Source organism: Euleptes europaea, chromosome 13, assembly GCF_029931775.1.
Source record: "Euleptes europaea isolate rEulEur1 chromosome 13, rEulEur1.hap1, whole genome shotgun sequence".
NCBI classification, from domain to species: domain Eukaryota; kingdom Metazoa; phylum Chordata; class Lepidosauria; order Squamata; family Sphaerodactylidae; genus Euleptes; species Euleptes europaea.
The window spans coordinates 43,634,051-43,661,255 of record NC_079324.1 but is presented as its reverse complement, the minus strand read 5'-3'; the positions used below and the strand labels follow the sequence as shown (position 1 = coordinate 43,661,255).

Below are 27,205 nucleotides of genomic sequence, written 5' to 3'. Positions count from 1 at the left end.
GACGCAGGGGGGAAGTACCTGCCCTGCAGGAATCCCAAGCTGACTTGAACAGGTGTGAGGAGGGTGCAATTCTGACTGGTGCTAGGAATAGATGCAGTCTTGCACTGCATACCACTGCGATCCTGCCAGGGGTGGTGGTGGTGGTGGGAAACATACAGTTATGCATAAGAATGCTGTGAACTTGCTTTGTATGCTTTTTCTCCCCCTCCAGGGAGGGAGGGCCTGTGGCTCAGTGGTAGAGCATCTGTTTTGCATGCAGAAAATCCCAGCTTCAATCTCTGGCGACTCCAGTTAAAAGGATTAGTTAGGATATCCTTAGCAGAAGAATTGGTCTGTTAGTTTGTGAGATGGTATGTTTGTAGTCATAGCTGTCGCTCAATTTCAAAAATGGTGGCACTGCTTATTTTGGGTTGCACAACCTCAGTTTATATGTGTTGGTTGGCGGGGCAGGGGGGGATCCCATTCGAGACAACACAAAAGCAAAGCTTTGAACCAGGCACAACTCCAGCACTTATTGCTTGGATGGATGCAGGCTTATTTTGGGGAGCAGAGGTCTGCAAGGATCAGTCCCTCCTTCTGGCTGCTTCTGCTACTCTGCATTAAATAAGGGCCAGGCCATCTATGACTAAATTGCCCAACAAACATACGATTTAAGCCTCAAAAAGCAACTCTGTGGGGAGCACTTTGGATTGGGGCCATGATGCTGGCCCAGGGGGTTCACACTCTGAAACTGTTCCTCTGAAACTGTTGTGAACTCCTCTAGGGGAAAGAAGATAGCTAGGAGTACCTGTCTCCCCTACTAGGTCTAAGATTAGCTTTGCGTGTGGGGGTGGGAAGAACAGGAGGAGACCATTTCTGTCTGGGTAACTAAAGGAGAAAGAATCGGCCCTCAGAAGAGGGTTTATGGAGGTCATTCTCTCTTTTTGTTTTTAAGTCACCCGTGTAGATCTCCTCCTCCTCGGCCCATCTGCAGGGAAAGTTGCTCTGTGTTCAATCGCCTGGTGATGTGGCACCTTTTGGAGATAAGCAACTGATAAGTTATCAGTCTAGGAGCGATTTCTGCCTGTTGGAAGCCACCACTAACCCTGAGCAGCTCCTAGTACTCCAGGAACATGGACAGAGTTTGCCAGCTTGCTACCTGGAGACACACTCCCACATACTTTAAAATCTGCCACCAGATCGGTTAGCTGTGACTTCTCCTGCCCCCACACCAGTCCATGTGTTATCCCCCTGTCCCTCTTCCTGTGGCAAGCAGGATTATTCTATGCTGTATTGTCAGTTGGACAAAAGGGAAAGGGCCTTGTCTCTGCAGTGTGGGGGGAAATCTCAGGATGAAACCTAGATGAAAAACACATTAGCTACTTTCCCGGAGGCTTAGTGTGGGCAGCAGGCCAGACACAGCAGTATCTGTACAGCTTCTCATTGACTGTGTGCCTGCAGTCTCACCCATTAGATCACATTCAGCAAACAAATATTGCAGGTGGGATAAATCAGACATATTAGATGCCAGCAGCTAGCAGGGTTTGGAGGTTTGGCGCACAATGGCATCTGGATGGGACCAGTCTTCATCAGCAATGAGAACTCTGAAATGACATCAGGAACACTTAAAGGATCACTGCCATTCTTTATTCATCTGGTTTTGATGGGGAGTGGAGAAAACAGGTTGTCAAATTGTGAGCTTGTGCTAGACAATGAAATTCCTAGCTGTTGCTCTGCATGATGATGCCGTGGGAATGGGAAACATGGACCTTTCCTCCACCCCGGAAAGAAGTTTTCTCCTTCCAGTACAGGTCTGCTGGCCTTATGGATAAGACCACGGAGAGGAAAGAAAGCCGTATGAGACATTCCCATCCACCAGATTTACGCGCCATGGAATGTGGGTGGAGACAGATTTGTAACAAAATCCCATCTGGTGTAGCATGAGCTGTTCCAGTAGGCTTAATTCCCTTTGAAGCTGGTCCAACGTTGTGCCTTTCTCTGCCTTGCCAAAAGCCTGATCAGGCCAGGGTGGTACCACACAGACCCTGGCCTATGTAGCTGCAGTATCAAAGGGATGAGGTGGCCCCCTCATTCTGTCCCCCTTCCCTCTTATTTTGTTTCCTGGTCCTAATAAATCACAGCTCCTATTTTTGCCTTTTGGGGGTCCCTTGTTACAATGTTGAGTTAGCATGAGTTAAGTTTTAGATCTGCTATTCTTCAGAGTTCAACTCCCTCTATATAAGTCTCTGTGCAAGGGGTGGGGAGGCATCCTTGTAAATTGCACACGGATGAACATAGAGGTGTACTGCTGGCCATTTTGCAGGCTGGTGAAGTTCATTTTGATCACTGATTGCAGGACAATTATGTTTTTTTCTAGTGTCTCCTTGCCTTTTGCAAAAGTGAAGGATGGGCTTTTGTAAATGAATACAGTGGGAAGCAGGCAGGGTTGAATCTTCACTACTGGCCAACTGGAGGATCTGGTAATGACCCTTGTTATGAAGTGTCACAAGCATCGCCCTATTTTGTGTTGGATGGTGTGTGGGGCATGATTTGGCTGGGATAAGCCTCTGTCCTCAGAGCCAAGTAAGTGTCTGCATCACACACACATACATACTGCTTCTTGGATCAGGCTGCTCTTGATAGATCCAGCTGCAAACAGGACCATGTGTGGCTTTTTTCACTCACTTTCCTCTGATAGCAGTATAAGAAGGCTTCTAGAAGGAGATCTTGGTCTTGGGAAAGGGTGTCTGTCCAGCAAAGTGTGAGAGATCCCCCTCTCTGAGTTTGCTTCTCCAAATCAGTTGCTCAGACGTTGATACAGAAACAATAGATTTATTGAAGCCTTCAGGAGATGAGACAGGCACAGGTAGAAAGTTGCAAGTGAGGGGCTATACGGGTTTACAGAATATATTGACTCCAGGGCACTGGGGCACTGGGGTTCACACTTATTGTTATGGGAAGTTACAAGCTTGGCATAATACAAAACATCAGACGGATCCCAGGAAGTCTGGTGCGGCTATCACACTTCCAAGGCCGCACCGGCCTGAGGGAGTACTGGCAGGAAGAACAGCGGGGGGGAAGATACATGGGCCATCAGGCCTGGCGCCTGAGACCAGAAGGTGTGAACTGCTTTTACGAGTTCACTGATAACACCGCAGGTGATGGAAAGCAGAGACACAAAGACAGAGACCCTCACATTCTGCCCCCCTTAAGGCCCCCCTCCGAGAGGACGAGGCTTATCGGGATAAGCGAGGTGGAATTCTCGGACCAAGCGAGGAGCCGCCATGTGGGGTGCGGCCACCCATTCGTCATGAGCGGAGCCAAGGTTTTTCCAGCGAACAAAGTAAAACAGTTTCCCTTTCTTCCATTTGGAATCTAAAACCTTGGATATTTCCAAATGGGTATCCCCTCCTACTACGGTAGGAATCTCATGAGCGGGAGGGGGGTGGAACTGGGGAGCTGCTACATAAGGTTTGAGGAGGCTTATATGGAAGACTGGATGAACTCCCTTGAGAGTCTTAGGGAGACTCAGTTCCACGGTAACCTCGTTGATTACTCTGGTAATGGGGAAAGGTCCTACATAACGGTCGCTCAGTTTTTTGCAGGGGCGAAGAGAGCGGAGGTTTTTGGTGGACAGATAGACTTGCTCCCCCACCTTGAGTTCCCATCCCGGAGACCGGTGTTTGTCTGCTTGTTCCTTGTACTTGCTTTTTGCCCTTTCCAGATTTTTGAGCAACCATGGCCAGGTGGATTTAACCACCTGAATCCACTCCTGAAGATCAGGGGTAGACTGGAGCTCTGGCGAGACGGGGGCAGAACCGAAAGGGCCAAAATCCGTCCCGTATATAACTTGGAAGGGACTAAAGCCGGTAGAGGAATGAGGCGCATTGTTGTACGCATATTCGGCAAATGGCAGCAGGTCGACCCAGTCGTCCTGGTGGAAATTTACATAGCAACGCAAATAACATTCTACTACCGCATTTACTCGTTCCGTTTGACCATCCGTTTGGGGGTGATAGGCGGAAGAAAGGCCCTGTTCCTCCACTCCCATTAACTTTAGGAAAGCCCGCCAGAATTTGGCAACAAACTGGACCCCCCGGTCGGAGAGGACCTTCCTCGGGATCGAGTGTAGCCTGAGGACGTGCGTGATGAACAGTTTAGCTAAGCCCTGGGCTGAAGGAAGACCTGCACATGGAACGAAATGAACCTGTTTGGAAAAGAGGTCTGTGATAACCCAGAGAACCGTTTTCCCCCGACTTGGAGGTAGGTCGGTGATAAAATCCATGGCGATGACTTCCCAGGGACGGGAGGGGTTCTCAAGCGGTTTGAGAAGCCCCGGGGGTTTTCCCATCCGTTTCTTGGCTGTGGCGCAGGTGGGGCAGCTGCGCACATACAACTCTACATCAGATCTCATACCGGGCCACCAGAATTGCCTTCGAACCAGGTGAAGCGTTTTTATGAAACCAAAATGACCCGCTAGCCTGGCCCCATGTACAAGTCCCAATACTTCTTTGCGAAGGGAAGATGGGACATATAGTTTCCCCCCTTGCACCCACCAAGTGTTGGTTCGTTCCAAGCCAGTGGGGAGGAGATGGTGCTCCTCCTCCTGTAAGGAGGCGTCCCGGAGTCGCTGTTGGAATGCTTCCGGGATACCTTTGAGCGTAGGGGGGGTCTCCGGTTGGCGGGCTTGGGATCGGGTGGTGACGGCCAAGCCAGGGACTTCCCCTCGCTGTTCGGGAGTGAACAGGGAGTCGACGGGGCGATCGAAATCGTTGCGATACTGGGGAAGTCGTGACAAAGCATCAGCTAGGGCATTTTCTTTGCCAGGGACATGTTTGAGGGTGAACCGGAATTTTGCAAAAAATTGGGCCCACCGAATTTGTTTGGCATTGAGTTTTCTAGCTCCCTTGAGAGCCTCAAGATTCTTGTGATCTGTGCACACTTCGAACGGCAGCTCGGCCCCCTCTAAGAAGTGTCTCCATATGGTAAGGGCATGTTTGACCGCTGCTGCCTCCTTCTCCCAAATGGCCCAGTTGATTTCGGACTGGGAAAACTTCTTGGAGAAGTAGGCGCATGGCCTCAACCGTCCCCCCTCATCCCTCTGCAATAGGGCCCCGCCCATGGCTACATCCGAGGCATCCACCTGCACCACGAAGGGCTTGGTGCAATCCGGGTGAGCCAAAACGGGTTCGGATGAAAAAAGTAGCTTTAAACGTTCAAAAGCTTGCTGGCACTGGGGGGACCATTGCAGACGGGCTGAGGGGAGCGCGGCGCTAGCCCCCCTGTCCTTGGTACGCAACAGGGCAGTGAGGGGAAGCGCAACTTGGGCAAAGTTGGGAATGAAATTCCGGTAAAAGTTGGCAAACCCCAAAAACTGTTGAAGTTGGCGGCGGGTAGTGGGGGTTTCCCAGTCCCGCACCGCCTGGACCTTGGCGGGGTCCATTTCCAACCCTTGGTGGGAAATCACGTACCCCAGAAATGTAATAGAAGGTTGGTGGAATTCACACTTGGACACCTTAGCATACAGTTTGTGCTCCCGCAGCCGCTGGAGCACTTCTCGCACTAGGCGCACATGTTCTTCCATGGTCTCAGAGTAAATAAGAATGTCATCGAGAAATACCACCACCCCCCGAAACAGTAAATCATGCAAAACTTCATTAATTAATTGCATAAAGACACTCGGAGCCCCCGAAAGTCCGAACGGCATGACCAGGTACTCAAACATCCCAAAACAACTGGAAAAGGCCGTTTTGGGTTCGTCTCCTTCTTTGATGCGAATGCGGTGGTAGGCTTCTACCAAGTCCAGTTTGGTGAAGATTCGGCCCTCCTTTAATTGTGCTAGAAGGTCAGGAATAAGAGGGAGGGGGTAAGCATTAGACTGGGTGACTGCGTTCAGTCTGCGAAAGTCAATACACAGTCTTAAATCTCCCGTCTTTTTCTTTACAAAGAAAGCTGGGGCTGAATAAGGAGCCTTGGAGGGGCGTATGAAACCCCTCGCCAGATTGACATCCAGATAGTCTCGCAATACAGTCTTTTCACTAGGGCTCATGGGGTAAACCTTTCCCTTAGACAGTTTGCCTTCCCCTACAATCTCGATGGCACAGTCCGTTTCTCTGTGGGGAGGCAGTTCGTCGCACTCTCTAACATCGAAAACATCAGTAAACTGCGAGTACTCAGAGGGTAATTGAGGAGAGACTGGGGCGGGGGACCCTACCAGTGCGGCGGCTGGAGTTCTGAGTACCCGTTCCTTGTCATGCAACCCACAGGGGTTTTCGGGGAAGGAAAGCACCCGTTTAACCCAATCAATGGAGGGATTGTGTCCCCTTAACCAGTTCATCCCTAACACCACAGGGGTTACAATAGGGGCGATGGTGAAATACAACCGTTCCCAATGTTCCCCCACGGACATAATCACGGCTGCAGTTCTGTGGGTCACAGGGCCCCGTTTAAAGTCACTCCCGTCCATTTGGGAAAAACGGAGGGGTCCCGGAAGCCGCTTGCGCCGGACACCCAACTTCTTGGCAGTTTCCTCATTTATCATGGTGCGGGCACACCCCGAGTCGACCAACGCGGGGACCTCTAACGGGGGACCCCCTTTGGGTAGGGACAGATGAACACGCACAAATACATTGTCCTCTTGGGCGCTTACCATCGGTGGAGCTCCTTGCACAACGATAGGGACGGTCTGCTGCGGAGCCCCCTCTACAGCAGACCGACGGCGTTTTTTGCCGGCTGTTCCCACTCTTCCTCCTCGCTGGAAGAGGGGGACGGGGTGGTGGCTTCCGGGGAGCCGTCCGAATCAAAGGCGGTATTTGTAATCCGGGACCCCGATGGGACCGTAGAGTCGGATGCCCCATCCTGGGGGCGCGCGTGGAGAGCGGAGGGTGCGCCGGAGCGCCGGCTCAGTGGTCCACTTCTGCGGCGAGGCTGGCTGTCGGCGGCCGGTTTCGTCGGCTCGGCCTGGGTTTGGCGGGGGGGGGTCGGACGGCCTGAGCGAGAGGGGCATTGCGATGCAAAGTGACCCTTTCCCCCGCAGATCAGGCAGACGCCGGCCTCGAACCGCTTGCGGCGTTCCGCGGCCGAGAGACCCCCGCCACCCCCTTGCCGGAGTTCCCGGCCACGGTCACCTCGGGGCCTGGGGTCTCGCCCAATCCGTTGCTTGGACAAGTTCAGGAGTTGTTTGCGATTCTCGATGTCAGCAGCATGGCGAACCCAACCTTCCACATCCGGGGGGTTCCCTTGCATGAAGGCCCAATGTTGGAGGTCTGGGTTGAGACCCTCCCTGAAACATTGTACCAAGGTAGCTTCACTCCAGTCCAGAATTCGGCTAGCCAGTGACTGGAACTCACTTGCATACTGCGCCACCGACTTAGTCCCTTGGCGCAGTTGCATCAGGGAGGCTTTAGCCCGCTCACCCAGAGTCGGGTCCTCAAAACGGTTTCGGAGTGCTACCATGAACTCGTCCAGGGTTCGCAGCACCGGCGAGCGGAGTTCATACTGCAACACCATCCAGGCAGCCGCCTCCCCTTGCAGTAAGGAAGCCACGTACTGCACCCGGGACTCCTCAGAAACGAAGGTTCGGCCTTGTTCCCGCATAAAAATGTCTACTTGGACCATAAAAAAGGTCAACTGGTCTCCCGACCCGTCATACGTGACTTTCAGGTCCCGACGGGCCGGGGGGGCAGGGGTTGCGGGCGGAACTACCGGCGCCCCGTCTGGGGGAGCACCGGCTGGAGGTTGCAACTTCAGCGCATCTAGGGTCGTGGCCATCTCACCCATTACGCGTTGCATGATCTCCATCTGCTCCTGCATAGCCCGGCGGTCTTCCTGCCACTGCTTTCGTTCTTCCTCCATGAGGGCCTCTTTGCGGGCCGGGTCCCCTTCGAGTCCCGTGCTGGGGAAGGCCAACCGGCGATCCTTCGCCGCAGTCCGCGAGAGCGACCAGCCCTTGGGAGAGTCCAGCCAATAAGTAAGCCCCCGGGGACGTCCGTCCCGATCTTGGTCGGGGGCGCGACCCTTGGGTTTCTTTGGCTTGGCTCCCTCCTCCTTCGGGTCCGGCTTCTCCGGCTCGTCCGGTTCCTTGGGAGCATCGGGGTTAGGGGTGGTGTCCTCGTCGGCTGACATTCTGTCCAAAGCGGTACAGCTGCAGTCCGAGAGGCAAGGACTTGCAACTTAATGTGAGAGATCCCCCTCTCTGAGTTTGCTTCTCCAAATCAGTTGCTCAGACGTTGATACAGAAACAATAGATTTATTGAAGCCTTCAGGAGATGAGACAGGCACAGGTAGAAAGTTGCAAGTGAGGGGCTATACGGGTTTACAGAATATATTGACTCCAGGGCACTGGGGCACTGGGGTTCACACTTATTGTTATGGGAAGTTACAAGCTTGGCATAATACAAAACATCAGACGGATCCCAGGAAGTCTGGTGCGGCTATCACACTTCCAAGGCCGCACCGGCCTGAGGGAGTACTGGCAGGAAGAACAGCGGGGGGGAAGATACATGGGCCATCAGGCCTGGCGCCTGAGACCAGAAGGTGTGAACTGCTTTTACGAGTTCACTGATAACACCGCAGGTGATGGAAAGCAGAGACACAAAGACAGAGACCCTCACACAAAGTTAAGTGTGGCAATGAAAAGGCTATAATGAACTTGAACTTGTGGGATTTCAAACCTTTTACCATCAGGGAAGCCTGCAGGTAACAACCCTTCTGCTGAGGAACCCTAACATGAAGCAGAGAATTCTAAGCCATCTTCAGGAGTGCTTGCTAAATTTCTGCAAAATGCTGGCCAGACCTCACGTGAGCCAAACGTGTTTCCAATAACACACCCAACACTCTTCTGCAACTGCAGTGTTTCAGGGGGAAGATTGGATGTGGCAGAGCATGCCATCTTTCAGGACATGGCTGGACTATGTGATTGATCTTATGGAGGAGTCTTGGATAAGGTTCCGAGAATCCCTTCTTGCTTTCCAGTGGGGTTCCCTGGAATAGAGTTTGAATCCCTGTAGATTCAATGATTTGAAAGATGATGTACAATTGTTTCAGTCAATTCATAGTTTTTTGTCGTTTTTAAAGAAAATCACTGGGGCTCATGCGTGTGTGGAATTCAGATTCTTCGGCATGGGGTCAGTGACATATCACAAAAGGCAGAGTTTGTTCATGGTAATGATGTGGTAAACGGGGGTTCGTGCGGGGAGAGAGAGACCTGAGATCGTTATTTCAAGAAAACAGTTTATTTGCAGCTGCTGACTCAGAGGCCCTAATGGGCAGAAATCTCTGAGCCCCGATTGTACTGAGGGAGAGATATTTATCCAAATTCAAGATGTGACAACCCATCAACATTCAGGGTGAAGCTGATAGCACTCCAGACATCGAGGCGGCAGTAGAGTAACAGTTTCACCCAGTTCTTGTTATGGTTTACTGTAACCCTCCATGACTCTTGCCCCAATTCCTTAGCACACAGACATACACCCCCAGAGATATCCTGCCCAGCAACAAGCTATTCCCTTGCTGTCCTAATACATTTCAATACATTTACAGAAAGGAAAAGAGGTTATTACCAATTGCTAAATCAGTGGATCTTCCATAGTCAGGGGAAGTCTACCTTGCTGTCTCATTAAGCACAAACCTTCTCTCTTTATACAGCACTCCAAGATTAAATATGGAAGTCTGAATAGGGACATTTTTTCAAACTGAGTTTTACTCCCCACCCCCACACTAACTGGGGGGGTTACCGCATTATGTATTCCCAGCGATGTATTAAGAGTTTGAAAATGTTATAAAAAACATCACTTTAAAAGGGTTTTGGATGCCACGGCTACAAAATGGTTGGAAGACGTCTTCACAGCTAAAGGGGCCAAACAAAGTGCAAACAGTATTTTTTATAACGTTTTCAAACTCTTAATACATTGGTGGGAATACATAGAAAGTGCGAACAGTATTTTTTATAACATTTTCAAACTCTTAATACATCGCTGGGAATACGTAATGTGGTAACCCTATGGTATTCTTCACTGATCTCACAAACATACCTGTGACATCTGAGCTGAGCTGTAGAAACTCATGTCCTCATCCCACATTTCTGGAGTTACTCAGTGGGGTGATGGCTCAGTGATAGAGCATCTATTTTGCAGGCAAAGGGTCTGAAGTTCAATCCTTGGCATTCAAGTCATGCTCAGAGACACGGATTTGTTTACATGTTCCAGGGCTTAGGCCACAGGTGCTTGGGTTGAACCTCAAGAGGAGCAAATGACACATCCTAAGTAGGCATCCCAAATGTTTTTTTTTAATTCACCCTTTGTAAAAGGGTGAGCCCCCTCCCCTTCCCGCCAGTGCGTGCTTCAGAGCAAAATGAGAATCGCTGCTGTGAGTGGAACCTGGGCATGGCTGAACTATGAGATGAAGTAATCTGGAGCAACACAAAGCAGCCTTGAGGATATGTTCCTCGGATGGATTTGGGGTCTCTGTGCCAATCCCGTTTCTGGAGGAAGTTCTAGGCCAATGAATGAGACTCAATGGAAGTCCAAGTAAAATCCTAGGACCTCAGAGGCCCTGAGAGCCTCCGGCCACAAGTCGCCAGACCAGAACCTCGGCAGTCTTGTCATATTATCGCTCTGTTCACGGGCATCCTGGAGTTTTCTCTCCAGGATGACTAGAGTACTCAAAACAATATGGAAGTTAACCGAAAGTTACATATCACTGAATTGCAAAGTTTGGAGTCAAATTTTTAGAAAAGTGTTCACAAATCAGCAATATACCGGATGGCCTATAGACAGGAAAGATTCTAACAAAGCTGTAGTAGAAAGGTACTTGTCATCCTGGACAGAGAAACAAAATAACTGATAGAAAGCAATCAAAATAGTAATGAAAAGAGAGGGATTGTGGCAACCTGGGAATTCAGCCATGGGAGTTAGGCTCCGTTCCCAGAATCCTTCATGTTAAGTTGGACCTAGGGTTTCCAGGTCCCTCTTCGCAACCGGTGGGAGGTTTTTGGGGGCAGAGCCTGAGGAGGGTGGGGTTTGGTGAGGGGAGGGACTTCAATGCCATAGAGTCCAATTGCCAAAGTGGCCACTTTCTCCTGGTGAACTGATCTCTGTTGCCTGGAGATCAGTTGTAATAGCAGGAGATCTCCTGCTACTACCTGGAGGTTGGCAACCCAAGTTGGACCTAGTTGGGGACCTACCTACTCTATGTCATTAGGAGGTAATTCATCTACTCCAGTAGTTCTGGTGAGGAAAAGGCACTTTGCACATGTTCTGAGCATGTTTTAGCTACACACATCCTTCGCAGGAAAATTTGTTAAATATTAAGCTCTCCGTCAATAATCTGATTCACCTTTATGGGTTTTTTTTTGTTTATTATATTATTTCTGTGTTTGTTTTTAAAAAGGTCTGTAGTTATTGTTTGTTTGGGTGGTGGTTTTCCATTTGGAAAATTAATTTAAAAAAATAGAATATAAAATAAAAACCCTCCCAAGAAAGAAACGAACGGGAGATGCACAAGAGCTCATGTCCCTTTCCATAAGGCCAGCACAGTTACATTCTGTGCTCTTGGGAATCACTGCCCTGCACCTGGCCTAGATGCTGCTGTGAAGAGGCCAGTGGGCCTTGCAGGTTGGATCTCTTCTAAATAGGGTTGCCAACCTCCAGGTAATAGCTGGAGATCTCCCACTACTACAACTGATCTCCAGCCGATAGAGATCAGTTCACCTGGAGAAAATGGTCGCTTTGGCAATTGGACTCTACAGCATTGAAGTCCCTCTCCTCCCCAAACCCTGCCCTCCTCAGGCTCAAAATCTCTCGCTGGTGGTGAAGAGGGACCTGGCAACCCTACTTCTAAACTGCATTATAAAAAGAATAAAAGCATTTAAAAGTTTGCCCTTCATAGTCCTGTGGCTGCAGGACAGTGCTCTGGAAAGCCTTGTCTTCAAACATTTCCATCTCCTGGCCCTGGCAGGATTTCTATTCACAATGGTTGCAGTGCACAAACTAAACACTTACCCACACAGCAGTGCTTTCCTCTGGAAGGTCTTAAGGGCAGAGGGGATTTCAAGTGGCAGATTTCCTTGCATGTTCCCCTTAGTGATTTGCTGTGGTCTTTTTTTCTAGTTAAAAAACCAAAACCAGTAATTGATGCATCATTACTGTTATACCGGCACATAGCAATGTCGATTACAGATTTTAAAAAACTCATAGACACACCCTGCTGTTTCGTGGGTAGCAACAGCAGGAGCTGGGGAAGGGGAAATCATGCCGATATGGGCAAGACTGGGAAAATCCCAGTCAGTCCTTGGCTTTGCAACAATCTTTCTCAAAACAACAGCAGTTTTGGGAAAGGTTTCCCGAAGCAGATTTGGGAAAGATTGCAGAAAAGATGAGGAAAACCCAGTACCACGGTGCTGCGGAGAGAAGGGGAAACCCTCCGCTTCACAGTAGCATCCAATGCTGGCCAATACTACATGGGTAATTGACCTAATTTACAATCACAGGCTTATTTACGGATGGGGAGAAGCGGCGAGAGCGCATGACCTAGCCCAAGGGCGTCTGGAGAGCTCATCACCCAGAGCCTGAGCCTGATATGCAGAACCATCAACAGCCTCTCTTCTGCAGCACAGGGACCTCCTCTCCCTTGCCGGCAAAGCCCTGACCTCGTGTGGCAGGGGCCCATAGCGGTGGATCAGGGACGTCCAGCCACACGACAGCCTGCTCCAATGTGGAGGGATCTTGGAAGGTCAAGGTTGGCTTGCGGAGCCTCTTATCTGCTAATAGTGCTTATCAGCGGGGCGATAAGAGGCTTCCCACCGAGGTGGCAGGAAGCATCGAGAGCCAGTGGCAGGGATGAGTCCAGAGTCCGGGCCTATGGCTATGACATGGCTCCTGTGCTGTGGCCCTTGCCATCACCTGAGGCATCACAAAGGTCCCCCTGTTGCCGTGGCTTTGGCTGCTAAGGGAGAGGAGCTTGCTCTCTGGCTCCAAGGAGAATGTACGTGTGTTTGCAAACAAGCTGGGATCTGTCCCTCAGGAGCTGCATCGTGATCTATAGTTGTTTCTGCGCATTCCTGAGCTGCGCCGGCGGCCAGGACGAAAGTCTTCTGGAGGCCGGTGAAGGCCTGCGTCGGCGCAAGGGCCCACAGCACCGGCGCCCGGGCAGCGTATGCCGGCGTTTGTGGCCCCAGTGCTGGTGTGAAGGCACTGGGCCGGGCCACCGGCAAAGGCCGCAGCGGTGTCCTGGGAGGCATTCCCTGGACGTCATGGGATCCCGTCATGGGATCTCGGCGGCGGGCTGGGGCTGGGGCCACCGTTAGGTGGCCTCCTAAGCCGTTATGTCTCAGGAACGCCCCCCTTTCCCCCCAGTGAGATATGACACCTTTTAGGGGTTGCACGGATTTTTTGCACCAGGCCCCGCCGAAACCTCATTAGGAGGCAGCGCCGCTGCATTGCCTCCTAAGCCCGGCGCAGGCATTCCCCTCAGGAATGCACAGTTAGAATCTTCTACGAAAAGGTCTAGAAAAAGATCACTCTTCCCCTCCTTCCCCAACTTGTGCAATGTGTGTGTGTGACCCTTCAGGTATCTTTCTATGGCTCCCTGCCATGCTAAAATTGTGTCTGATAAACTTTTGCCTTTCCTGCATAGGAGGTCTGTTGGCATTTTTTTTTAAAGGTAGCAAGTCTGCTCTAGAACACAGCAAGGGGCTTGAAGGCACGGTGCGTGTTGAGCAGGATTAGCACATCCCCGGGGGACAGCTAATGTGCACCAGGTCAGCACCATCTTGAATTTGGGGGCTGTTGTTCATGCAGAATTGTCACAATGGATACTGTTTGGATTGGGACACATTTCTTCTTTGCTCATGTTACACAATCTTTGTTTTCTCTCCCCAAAAGTCCTGGAGTCGTCATCTTCCGTTTTCCTGACTTTGTTCCCAACCTTTTGACATCACCCTGGCTCACAGAACCTCAGCCTTAGTGACGCTCTTCCTGGCATTTGCAAATAAGGGGGTGGGGGAGAATCAGCTGTTGATGTCTGAATTCCAGCCTGCTGGCAAATGCCCAAAGCAGCCAGGCCATGATAAAAGTGACAACCTGGAGGTAGATGTTTTAGGAAGGTCACATGCAAGGAATTGATTGTGTTAATCTTTCAGCCCAGGCACAGTTTGAAATTTGATACAGCTTGGTAAAATCTTTTTTTTTAATTATTATTTTTCTTTTTTAATAAGAGGTACAGAAAAAAAAGAAGGGGAAAAGACAGATAGGGAAAATTTAACGTTTCTTTTTATCCATGCCAAGGGTAGCCCGTCAACTTATTCTTCCCCCAGAATAAAATCTCTTATAACAATACACCATTTGACTATTATTCAACATTCATTAATAAACTTGGTAAAATATTTGAAACCAGTATTGGAGCACTCACAGTTCTACTTCAGAACATGCTACGTGCCACATCCAGACTCCTCTGGGTGAAACTATTCCAATCAATTCTAATCAGGGCTCCTCTGGGTGAAACTATTCTAATCAACATGGCACGGTGAAGGAGAATGGGGCATCTGCCACAATTCTCTTTCCCATGCAGTTCTTAAAGGGACAGATCTTGAAATCCTACCTATCAGTCTGTCCATCCCCCAGCAAAAAATTCTCAAATTAATTCATGAATTATAATTAAAAGCAGCACCATTTCAAAAATAAAAAATAAAAAAACCCTGTGCATGTAAGTGACATCACTGCTCGAATGCTGGGTTCTGGGAAGCCCAAGGCAATTGCTGCTCCTCTGTGGCAACCTTGCATCAGGGACTCCTGGCTGCTTTGGCTACAAGAAGTTTGGGTTTTCCTGGAAGATAACAGAAGGACACAGAGGCTGTTGGCCTTCAACCTTCCCTTGGCCCTACCAGCTGGCCGACTGCCTGTGTGCTGCAAAAAACGAGTTGCTCTCCACTGCAAGAGATGTATGAGCTCTCCCTTTGCCATGCATCTCCTTAACCTAAAGCACTGCACTCTGATTTTTTTGGGGGTGGGGGAAGGTGAATCACTAGGGGTAGAAAAGGCACTCTGCCGCCTTATTTTGAAGAGCTCCACCTGGTGTAGCAGAACTCTGGAAATCAAGAGTTGCCTGTGTGACTTGAAGAAATGGCTTAGCAAAAACATTTCGGCTGGAATTCCTGAAGGGATCAGAACTGGCCTTTGTGACCTTTTTAGGAATGAATCGTGCCCCCCGCAGTAGGAGAAATGGGGAGGGGACGTTCCTTTGCTGAGTTCTGTGCCAGTTTTGCCTCGCTTCCAAAACACGCTCAGGCCGTTTATGCCTGGCTGTTTCCTCACTCTCACCTCACCGACTACTTTGCTTTGATTATGCTAGCATTTTCCAACTATGAAAGGTCACCTCGCTCTCCCCAAGCATTTCCATGTGTTTTGCTCACCTTTTCTGGATTCGTGTTTGGCCAGGATCCAGAAAACATGGGGAAAACCCATGGAAATGCACAGGGAGAGCAAGGTGACCTCTGTCGGGAAATGCATGCATAATCAAGGCAAAACCCCAAAGTAGTCGGTGGGGTGACCAAGCATAAATGGCCCCAGAAATCTCGCTTTGTTGTGGGGATGCTACACCTTTAAATGGTTGTTGAATGTCTACCAAGGGACACAGATCTGCCGATCCACTTTGAAGTCTCTGGACGATTCTCTCCCATCTTGGGCAGCTTCTGAAAACCTTTGATGCTGGATGGAAGATGAAGCCAAATGGTGCCTGTCACTCTTTGTTCTGGGACTAGCGCAGCCTTTCTCAGTGCACCAGGAGGAAAAGCCCTTCCTGAATCTGTTGGAAGGACCCGCACTGCCCTCCACAGTCTTTGGTAACTTTCCCATCACCTGCTGAACATGATCCTTTTAACTGGGGGTGCTGGGGACTGAACCTTAGGTATGCAAAGAGCTGTCCATTGGCAATATCCTGATGCTCTGTATTTTTTTTTCATCTGGACTTCCGGGTGTAGCTGTCTCTGTCCTGAATCAGTGCTTACATCAGGGGTCTCCAGCCTTGTATAACTGAAGAACTAAACAACATCAAAATTCAGAGGAAGAGAGTCACCGGGAGCCAGTAGAAGAAAGACCATTTGGATCACTGAAGCTATTCACTTGAACTTTACTGATAATTGACACGTTATTTAGTAAACCTTTTAAGTTTCCCCAGCCAAACTCTGGTTGCTGTGAAACCTTCATTAAGAAGTGACATACATGAGGTCTCCCAATAAGTTAATTGTGGTTTTCTTTGTGGTTTTGTGCTTTTTGTAGAAGCAGGGCAGAAGTATTTTAAATAAATAAAATTGCTGTCTGTGATGGACTCCTCCCTGCTTGAAATGAGCAGGTCACATTGACTACTTTTGCTTGACTCAGTACAAAGGTGACCCTAGCGTGGGGCGAGGCGACCTGAAGAATGGCGGATGGATCTGACTTCAGGGGCCCAGCCCGCCAGAAGCCCTTTAGCGCAAGCGCTGTTGAGATGCTCTTACATAGCCCCCATTCCATAGAAGGTACCATTCCTTGGGGTGCGGCTGATTCAGTCTGTGCAGTGTTGCAACCACAAGAGGAAGATGGGGGGGGGAGTGGGGGGGATAAATATACAAGATCGCAACTTGAAGCAGAGTTACACCCTTCTAAGACCATTGACTTCAATGGACAGAAGGGTATAATGGTGCTTACGATGGCACTGTAAATAAAATAAAGGGCTATACATAAATCATAAAAAATAACAGACCTGGCTTTGCAGGGCTTAGAATCTAAGAAATGCAAGACCTTTAGGCAAGGAGAAGTGATGCAAAAGGCAGGGGAAATTCTCCCTTCTGGTAAGGTACAGGGACCCTTTTGGGGGCCGGGGCTTGCAAGCCAGCTTGCCTGGCACAGAGGATAGCCTGGGTCTCCATGTGACCTGAGTAGAATGGGAAGGGGATACTTCCTGGCCCCTGATGATGCACCCAGTGCATTTTATAAATACACAATTGTTATTTTGAGAAGGAGGATTCAATGTCCTGCCGCAGAAAAGGAGCCAGATTGGATCTGAGAGAGGTGGGGACTGTGGCATGTGGGGCACCAAATAGGGTGGACTCTGCCTTCCGGCGTCACAGGGGCAGTGCCCTCCTGGCCAATTGTCACTGTCCCACTGAAGGTTGAGCGCAAGTATTATGTAACCAGCAGGATCACGTCTTCTATGAAGTCATGTCTTTGGCCCTTGTAGTTATTAGTTATGCCTTTTAACACATTTAATATAGCAATTAGCAGGTGATATGATTTGTTGGAGGCTAGATGAGCGGCAACCTAAGAAAGGGTCTTCTCTGCCATGGCACCAAACCTATGAGATTCTTTCCCCAGGGAGATTTATCAGTCCTCCTCTGTCATTGTCTTCCTCCAGCGGAAGAGCAGCATTAAAATTAGAGTAAAGATTAGGCTCCAAGCCTGCAGCAAGATGCTTAAAATGGTTTCAAACAGCAGCTGTAAAAATGCCACTGATAACAGAGTGGCACATAACAGAACAACTTTTTAAATGGAAGGAGATGCCCACCGTCTGTAATGGTCAAAGCTGTCCAATCAAACTTCCAGCTGGTGCCAGAAAGTCATCAGAGTTAGAACCAGGTGGAGAAGGACAGGGTGGGAATTAAAAACAACAGCAAGGCACCACAACCAAGAAAGCCCTGTCTTTAGTAGCTATAGACTCTTTGCCTCTGAAGACAGTGGCACATGTTGGGTTGCCAACAGGCCTGGAGAAAAGTCTTGTCTCTTTAGTAGAGGCTTGAATTGTGGAAATGGTGAGTAGAAATTTTTCATGGCATAGTCGTAGATAACGTCAACTGGTAAATAGTGTCCCATTAAGGGACAGGGCATTTTCCCCCAGCCTAATGGCAACCCTAGGTTGAAAAGCATCCAGCTGTGCCATTCCTCTGCCCACCCTCTTCTTTTGCCATCTGTAACGCAGGCAGGTGAGAAGAAGAGTTGGTTTTTATATGCCAACCTTCTCTACCACTTAAGGGAGAATCAAACTGGCAAACTGGCCTTCCCTTCCTCTCCCCACAACAGACACCCTGTGAGGTAGGTGGGGGTGAGAGAGTGTGACTAGCCCAAGGTCACCCAGCTGGCTTTGTGTGTAGGAGTGGGGAAACCAACCCAGTTCACCAGATTAGCCTCCGCCGCTCATGTGGAGGAGTGGGGAATCAAACCTGGTTCTCCAGATCAGAGTCCACCGCTCCAAACCACCGCTCTTAACCACCACACCATGCTGGCTCTCTGATGTGGAGGTCACTGGAGCAGCACACGGAGAGGACAAGCTTTCATCACTCCTTCCTTCCTCTTGAGGAGACAGGCAGACTCTCTGCAGGAGGCACCTGGCCACCTAAGGCCAGCCCTTCCAGGATTTTCTATCCTAACACAAGAGTACTTGCCAGATACCACAGAGGGGAAGCCTGCTCACCTGTGCCAGCAAGAACCATCTTGCGGTAATTTCAGGACCCCCTGATTTATTTGCCAGTGCCTTTTTCAGATCTGGTTAGCAGCTTTTCCTCCACCGGCCCGGCTCCTGCATTATTAGCAGGAGCCTGAATATGGAAGCGAAGCCAGCAAAGCTTTTACTGCTGAGGAGATAAAGGGTGTGGAAATCTCCACCAGCTTAATAACTATGTGGTCAGCCTGCTGTTTGAGACATAAACGCAGGGCAAGAAAAATGTGGCAACTTTATTTACCGACAATGCGCTGGGCTGTGCAACCCAACGGGAGGCCTAAAGATATCCCCCACCCCGTCTTGGTTTCAGGAAGACAGTTTTATTAATTAACTTCCTGTGGTGAAATTCTGCTTCTTTAGTGTGTTTACTGAAATACCCATTTTTCTCATCTTGGACTGTGTCCAGACTGTTCCTTTCTGATCCTGGGTTGCCTTGCATTTCATCTCTACCACCAGCTGTGGGACGGAATACATGTCAACCTATAGGACCCACCAACCTTTCCACGGGTTGTATTAATTGCATTGCCTCTTGCTGGCCTCCAATTAGCAATGTTTGATTGACTCCCCCTGGAGAAAGGGCTCTTGGGGACAGACAAGGCAATTTAGGGGAACACATTTCCTTATGCAAAGAAAAAGAAAAAGATGCCAGCCCAGTGACAGAAGACCACTGTCTGGTCTTGTTAAAGAAGGATTCACGGGAATCGCTGTGGGGTGGGCAGGGACAGAAAGGAGCTGGCTGCGCTTAAGATTAGGACCTTTTCAGAACAGGAAATAATGTTGTCAGGAACCGGATAGAGTTGCCAACCTATTTTGACTGGGCTCTGCTCCTGTGCTTTTAACAGCAGCTTGATCTACAGACATTAGCAAGTGATGTTTATATCCAGGTGTGAGGGGAGGAGCTTCAGCTGCTAATCTGTGCAGGTCAGTTTATGCAAATCAACTGCTAATTTATGCATACCCAGAGACTTGTTGGTCTGTAAGGCTTTACTGGACTCGAATCTAGCTGCCGTGCAGATCAAGTGCCTGAGCAAGCTGTGCTGATTTCCTCTTGGTCAGTTGGCAGTTTCTGTGCTTCTGCAGATGACAGCCCAAGACGTTTGAGTGGTAGGGGAGGCAGAAAATCAAGACAGCGCCTTTTGCACAGAAAGATGAGCTACATTCTATTGGGAAGATTTGCTGAACAAGCTTCATGTAAAGAAAGGGGTGCTGCCCAAGACTTTTAGTTGTAATCCTTTGCTGCCATCTTGTGGCGCAATGCTGAAAGGTATCACCCCGAGGCAGTCTCCACGTAACCTGTGGAATATTCAAACTTAGTCTAAGATTTGGTTGCAAGATTTGAATACATAGAACTGTCCAGTACACAGAATATGGGGTTGGAAGAGACTTTTATGGATTCTGTGGACTGCCAAAAGGACAATTCAGTGGGTTCTAGATCAAATCAATCCAGAACTCTCCCTAGAAGCTACAATGACTAAACTGAGGCTATTGCACTTTGGTCACATTATGAGAAGACGAGAGTCACTGGAAAAGACAATAATGCTAGGAAAAGTTGAAGGCAGCAGGAAAAGAGAAAGACCCAATATGAGACGGATTGACTCAATCAAGGAAGCCATGGCTCTCAGTTTGCAAGACCTGAGCAAGGCTGTTAACGATAGGGCATTTTGGAGGTCATCAATTTATAGGGTTGCCATAAGTCGGAAGCAACTTGATGGCACTTAACACACACACCGTATGCAGAAGCCCAAAGAGTGTGCTCAGCTTTACAAAGAATTTTTTTGTCCCAATGCAAATTGATAATAACTAGTATGATATATTAATACTATTTTAGCAATATTTGTATTGTATACTTATGCAATAAAGACAGATCCCCACCCCAAGAAACTTGCAGTCTTTACCTAGACAGTGAGAGGCAACTGAAGGAGGAGATGAAGCGGTTATATAAGATGGAGGGGACAAAATGTGAATTCTTAATTCCTCTTTTCAATTGGGCATCTAGACTGCAGGTGTAAACCAGAGGAGTCTGCAGTACGTTTTGGTAATTTCAAAAAGCTGAAAGGTGCTTTTTCTTGTATCCCAAGCAAGGTACACCCACTCCCTCCTGGACACACACCATTGCTGGCTGGGTCCAATCTTGCAGGGGCTTTGCTTGGACCCAGACCCTAGTGGCCTTGACCCAGATGGTGATGCTATTTACCTCCCTTGTTGCTGGTGGCTGAGAATGAACAGAGTGTGGAGCACCAGAACTCTCCTCAAGGTGCTGCCCTAAAGCCGTGGCTTGAGTGGAGGGCCAGCCCTGGAAGAAGAAGAGCTGGTTTTTATACCCCAATTTTCTCTACCTTAAGGAGTCTCAAAGCAGCTTACAATTGCCTTCTCTCCCACCCACCCCCACAACAGGCACCTTGTGAAGTAGGTGAGGCTGAGGGAGTAGGCTGAGAGAACTGTGACTGGCCCAAGGTCACCCAGCAGGCTTCATGTGGAGGAGTGGGGAATCGAACCCAGTTCTCCGGATTAGAGTTCACCACTCTTAACCACTACACCACACTGACAGGTGTACTCTGAGGGCAGACCCCAAAGTAGCCCTGTGGTATGTAGGGGCAGGGGACACAGTTGCCATTTTGAACTGGCTCTCCATCATCCCTGGGGCTGGAAGGCCTAGCTGCTATTTACCCCCTTAGAGAAATTTTAAGTCTAGTACCATGTTCCAAACACAGTGGCCAGAAAAACAACACTGGAGGGCGGGAGTCCCCTCTCACTGTCAGCTGGGGACCTGATCAGAATCAGCCCCCAAATGCCTGAGCATCTTTCAATTTAACTGAGAAATTCCAGTGTGAGTCTGCTTGATGGTAGCCCTGTTCACATGTTTCAGTGAATTCTTATACACCTTGCAGTTATGCACAGACACCTGTTTGTAAGAAAGAGCCAGTGCACATTCACTTTAAAAACAGAACTGGGGACCAGAACTAGGGATAAATGTGGGGCTTAAACCACACCTTCCCCTGTACATGTGCTGAATGCATTGCAGGAATTATTCAATGTGTGTACATTGGAAAATGAAGTGGAGACTGATCATGAGTGTGTTCACAGTAATGTGTACAGGTCTACAATGGACCTGGGGATGGACTGGGGAACACTGTATTGTTGGGTTGGCCTTCTTGAAAGGCACCAGCTGACCATTCCAAGCTATAGCCAGCAGCATCTCCCCCTCCACAGCCACACTGTAATATCTCCCCCCCCCCAAACTAGTTTTTAAATGGAGGATAGGGCTATTCATGGCTAGGGTTGCCAACCTCCGGGTACTAGCTGGAGATCTCCTGCTATTACAACTGATCTCCAGCTGATAAAGATAGGTTTACCTGGAGAAAATGGCTGCTTTGGCCATTGGACTCTATGGCATTGAAGTCCTTCCCCTCCCCAAACCCCGCCCTCCTCAGGCTCCACCCCAAAAACCTCCCACCGGTTGCAAAGAGGGACCTGGCACCCTATTCATGGCTGCTAGTCAAAAGGAATGCTAGTCATGATGCACATCTATTCTCTCCAGTATCAGAGGAGCATGCCTATCATATTAGGTGCTGTGGAACACAGGCAGTCGTCTTGTTTGTGGGCCTCCTAGAGGCCCCTGGTTGGCCACTGTGTGAACAGACTGCTGGACTTGCTGGGCCTTGGTCTGATCCAGCATGGCTTTTCTTATGTTCTTCAATACTTTACTTCTTGCCCTGGAACTGAAATTGGACAAGTTGGCAAGAAATCAAAACATACAAGATGGTTCATTGCTAACTAGTCACGTGGTGTGGAGGTTTACAGTGGGATGTCATCAGTTGGCGGGTGGTTCCCTGCTCTGAGTCAGCGGAGACAGGAGTAGTCCCAAACTGGTGGGTGCCTGGAGGGCATTCTGGGCTGCATGACAGGATCTGCCCAGAAGCAGCAGCTGTTGGCTTAAATACACACATTCAGTTTGGCCCTGGATCAAGCCTGTGGTTCTGCTCAAAGTTACAGCCGGGAAAATGATACTGCTCTGAGGGCTGGGAAACGAAAGTGAAGAGAGACCAAAAGTGCCCGGTAGATCCCTTTTCTTTCTCAGTGGATCTCAGAAGCCAGCTGGAATCACCTCTTCAGCCGGCTTCTCTGTCATGGAACTGTACACGACAGAAGCGAGGAAGCTGGATACGTTCATCTCTGAAAACCTCCAGCCCAATGAGGAGTTCCTGGGCAAAGCGCGCCGGGCCATTGACATCTTCTGCGAGTTCCTGTGGGAGAATTGCTTCAAAGATGCAGCTCCGCCCCAGCCCCGGGTCATGAAGGTGATCAAGGTCAGTGCTGGAGACCAGGCAATACAAAGGGATGAGTGTGTATGTGTGTATAAGAAGTACAAGCCCTACCTGTTAATGTGTAAACAGGGTCGGCCAGCTTCCAGGTGGGACCTGTAGTTCTCCAGGAATTACTACTGATCTCCAGACTACAGAGATCAGCTCCCACAGAGGAAGCTTTGGAGGGTGGACTCTATGGCATCCCATCCCTGCTTGAGCTCCCTCCAACCTTTGCCCTCCCCAGGCTCCACCCCAAATCTCCAGGAATTTCCCAGCCCGCAGTTGGCTACTCAATGTGCAAATAGAACCCTTCTATCTGATGAAAGCATTCACACAAAACTTGAACAAGGAATCCCGAAAAGACAGAAAACAAACCTAAAGTTTAGGACAATGATGTACCAGGGACAGATCCTAGGGGGAGAGGGCTGCCCCTGTTAAACAGAACCATCTATGTAGGTCTCTCCTGCGTTCTGTTTCTTTTGAACGGGTTATCTGCCCAGAGTTCAGTGCTTTAAGGCAAAGCACTGGGTCATTACTGAACCATGGGGTGATGTCACATCCCGACGTTTACTAGGCAGACTGTTTACGGGGTGGTAGACCATTGCCTTCCCCAGTCGTCTACACTTTACCCCCAGCAAGCTGGGAACTGAATGCCTTTTGGAAGTATTTCCCCCCCCCCCTGCTTCCCCACAGCATCATGGTGCACCCTCAGGGATTTCCCCAGCTTTTCTCTGATCTTTCTCAGACCTGCGTAGCTCCAAAGTTTTGGGAAAGATTGCAGTAAAGCTTGAGTGGCTGCTGCGTGGGTGGGGAAACCCAGCTTTTCCAGCCTGCGTGGCAACCATTTTTCCTGACCCTGTCCCTGTGGAAGCCGTTCCCTCCTGACGCTGGGGGCTTTTTATGCCTTCCAAAATTGGCACTTCAAGATGTTTTATCGATATACCATTGTAATGACAGTCTAGTCCCCTCCCTTGCAGAGATCTATGCTTGTGAGATGAAATCTTTTTTTTTTTAAAGAAAGCTGAGAATTCAGATAACTTCCTACACCTATTGCTGCAATGATATTAGGGTTGCCAGGTACTCTTTGCCACCGGTGGGAGGTTTTGGGGGCAGAGCCTGAGGAGGGTGGGGTTTGGGGAGGGGAGGGACTTCAGTGCCATAGAGTCCAATTGCCAAAGCGGCCATTTTCTCCAGGTGAACTGATCTCTATCGGCTGGAGATCAGTTGTAATAGCAGGAGGTACTAGCTGGAGATCTCCTGGGATTACAACTGATCTCCAGCCGATAGAGATCAGTTCACCTGGAGAAAATGGCCACTTTGGCAATTGGACTCTGTGGCACTGATGTTCCTCCCCTCCCCAAACCCCGCCCTCCTCAGGCTCCCAACCTGGAGCTGGCAGCCCTAATTATGTTGTAATATTATGCTGCTTAGGATCTTTATTGGCCACGATGTGCAACCTGTTGGAATTAAATGTACTACCTGTGACAAGATGTATCTCTCCTTCGCAGGGAGGCTCGTTGGGAAAAGGCACGGCTTTCAGAGGGGGCTCAGAAGCCAACCTTGTGGTGTTTCTCAGCGTCTTCAAGGATTACATAGATCAGGACACAAAACAGAAGGAGATCGTCCAAGAGATTGGGAGGAGTTTTGAAGAATTCAAGGAAAAGAACAAGGAGCGTTTAAGTGTAACTTTTGAGGCATCCATGTGGCTGAAGCCCCGCATGCTCAGCTTCACAGTCTGCTCTGATGACCTTGGGGATTCGATTGAGTTTGACGTGTTGCCAGCATTTGATGCTCTCGGTGAGGATGTCTTCTCAAGGGATGAAATCTTCTTCCTAACCAGAATTTAAAAAAACCCTCCCCCCCCCATTATCCTAAAACTTGCAGAGCAGCTTCAAATCCCATTGATTTGGAGAAAAATGGGGTCTAAATAGTTTAAATAAGCTTGGGTTCAGGGCTATGGTCTTGCCCAAAGAGGTGAGAATGGCCACCTGTTATTAGGCCTGCCTGTTTTCTGGCTCTTCTCTCCTCTAGGCCAGATGCTTATTTATGCAGTGTTTAAAATTCAAGATCCCCTTTCCAGTTACTATGGTCTTTTATGCATGGCTGTTTCCCTTCTTATCACCCCTTCTATGGAATTCGGGTCTGTGTTGCTTATGCATGCCATTTCCAATGTGTTTCTGCGCATTTTGCCCTGTTTTCAAATTTGAGATAAAACAGGTCCCTGAAAACATGGGCAAAATACGCAGAAACACAGGGGGAGAGTGAGGCAATTGGAAACAGCATGCATAATCAACACAAAGACCTGAAGTCATCAGAGGGGTGAGGAAAACAGCCCTGCATAAAAGACCATAAAGCAGAGTGGTGTGCAGAAGAGGCATTTGTAAGCTACCTGTTTCATCCTGTGTCTTATTGCATTCTGTGATAGGCCAGTACAAAAAAGGCTCCAGGCCTGATCCTCAGGTGTACGTGGACTTGATCAAAAGCTGCCCCCGAGGTGGTGAGTTCTCCACTTGCTTCACGGAGCTGCAGAAGGAATTCATCAAAGCCCGGCCCCCCAAATTGAAGAGCCTCATCTGCCTGCTGAAATACTGGTACAAAAAGGTATGGCAGTTTGACAAGACTGTCCAGGCCCTGCAGAGCAGCAGATCTCCTACGCCCATATCAGAGGTGGCGGTCGGGGGGGGGGGGCAGGTAGAGAGAGATTTATAACCCTAAACTGCTTTTGCTGCTTTCTCCACCCCCCATCTCAAATACAAGTGCTACAAGTTCTGATGGTATCTCTTTCAGAACAAAACATGCTGGGCATTTATGCAGGGGGAAATTTGCCTCTTGTTAGGTGCACAGTTTTCTAGTCCAAAGTTTAAAAACCTTATGCATGAAGGCTTCTTGCCCCAATGAAATTTAAAGAGTACCAGGAGCGAACGTCAGCCAAGAAGAAATCCCCGCGAAAAAGTGGAACATCTGAGTCCCTCCCCCCCTGAAAACACGTTGTGATTGGATGTGTTTGTTTTTTTTTAATTAGGTCTCCAGCCACAATGCAGGATTCTTTCATAAGATATGATCAAAGTGGCCATTTTACAGTGAAGCCTTTGAACGCCCCCCCCCCATCACTGCAAGGGCTGTGTGTGTTCGTTTCCCCCTTGATGTTGGCACTGGGTTCACTTAGTGCAGGCTACAATTTCCCCCTCCTTACCCTGAAAAGCTGGCTGGGAAAGAAACTGCCCTGTTCCGTGCCATCCTGCTTCACCTACACCTTTCCTAGCTTGAGGAGACCAGGCTTGCTAGGTGCAGGGTAGGCTCTCTAGTGCCTGCTGCCTGAGAAAGCTATAAAATGGCTTGGCGACGGTGAGCTTCAGCAGCCTTAGGAGACAGAGAAGCCCGCCCACTCCCCTATTTGTCCTCACAAGCAGAGCTTCCCTCAGGCAAGCTGACCGGAGGCTCCCTCTGATTGTGAGCATTCTCCCCCCTCCATTAAACCAATAAGAACAAGGACAAGAAAATAGCTGTGGTTTGCTTTACAAATAAAAAGAAGCGGGAGAAGAGAGAGCTTGGCTGTACATTCTCAACTGGGAAAGGGCAGGCGTGGCAGCGGCCCTAGGGCAGGAAGTTTCCAGTGAGGAGCTGAAGCATTTTTTGGGTTTACGTTGCAAGTTTAACGATAAAACGTTTAAATTATTAATATTTTCATGATATAACGATTAATATAACACTTAATATAATTTAATATTAATATAAAATAGCGATTAGGGTTGCCAACCTCCAGGTAGTGGGAGAAAAAGATAGACACCCCTGTACTGATACTGACCACATTAGGAAATTAGTACAGATGCGAAAATTATTAACAAAGTGTAAAAATATTTATAAGCTACTCATTAATACACAAACACATCATGGTGCACATATAAAGACATGACCTACAATATCACAAACAAAGTGATCACAGACAAAGTGGATTCATTGGATATTTTTCACTTTGTGATATTGTGGGTCATGTCTTTATATGTGCACCATGATGTGTTTGTGTATTAATGAGTAGCTTATAAATATTTTTGCACTTTGTTAATAATTTTTGCATCTGTACTAACCTCCAGGTAGTAGCTGGAGATCTCCTGCTATTGCAACTGATCTCCAGCCGATAGAGATCAGCTCACCTGGAGAAAATGGCCGCTTTGGCCATTGGACTCTATGGCATTGAAGCCCCTCCCCAAACCCCGCCCTCCTCAGGCTCTGCCCCAAAAACCTCGCGCCTGTGGCAAAGAGAGACCTGGCAACCCTAATAGCAATATAATGATTGATTAATTAATAAATTAAGCATTTTATCATTACATCTGCAGTGTAACCCTTCCACACACACATGACTACCCACTAGAGACTTCCTGCCCCATGGCTGCCGCTGCCTCACCAGCCCAGTTGCTATTTTCATTAGGGTTTGAAGGAAGGCTGGCTGAAGTGGAATA

General features: G+C 49.0%; 1 protein-coding gene across 1 annotated transcript in view; it reads left to right on the top strand.

The window, feature by feature from the left end:
• The first annotated feature begins 22,571 nt into the window (after nucleotides 1–22,571).
• LOC130485893 (2'-5'-oligoadenylate synthase 3-like) overlaps nucleotides 22,572–27,205 on the top strand; it is a 29,827-nt gene continuing 25,193 nt past the window's right edge. The window contains exons 1-3 of the mRNA XM_056859041.1: nucleotides 22,572–22,751; nucleotides 24,257–24,545; nucleotides 25,174–25,349. Of these exons, the coding sequence (XP_056715019.1) occupies nucleotides 22,572–22,751; nucleotides 24,257–24,545; nucleotides 25,174–25,349 (645 nt within the window). The remainder of the gene's footprint in view (nucleotides 22,752–24,256; nucleotides 24,546–25,173; nucleotides 25,350–27,205) is intronic.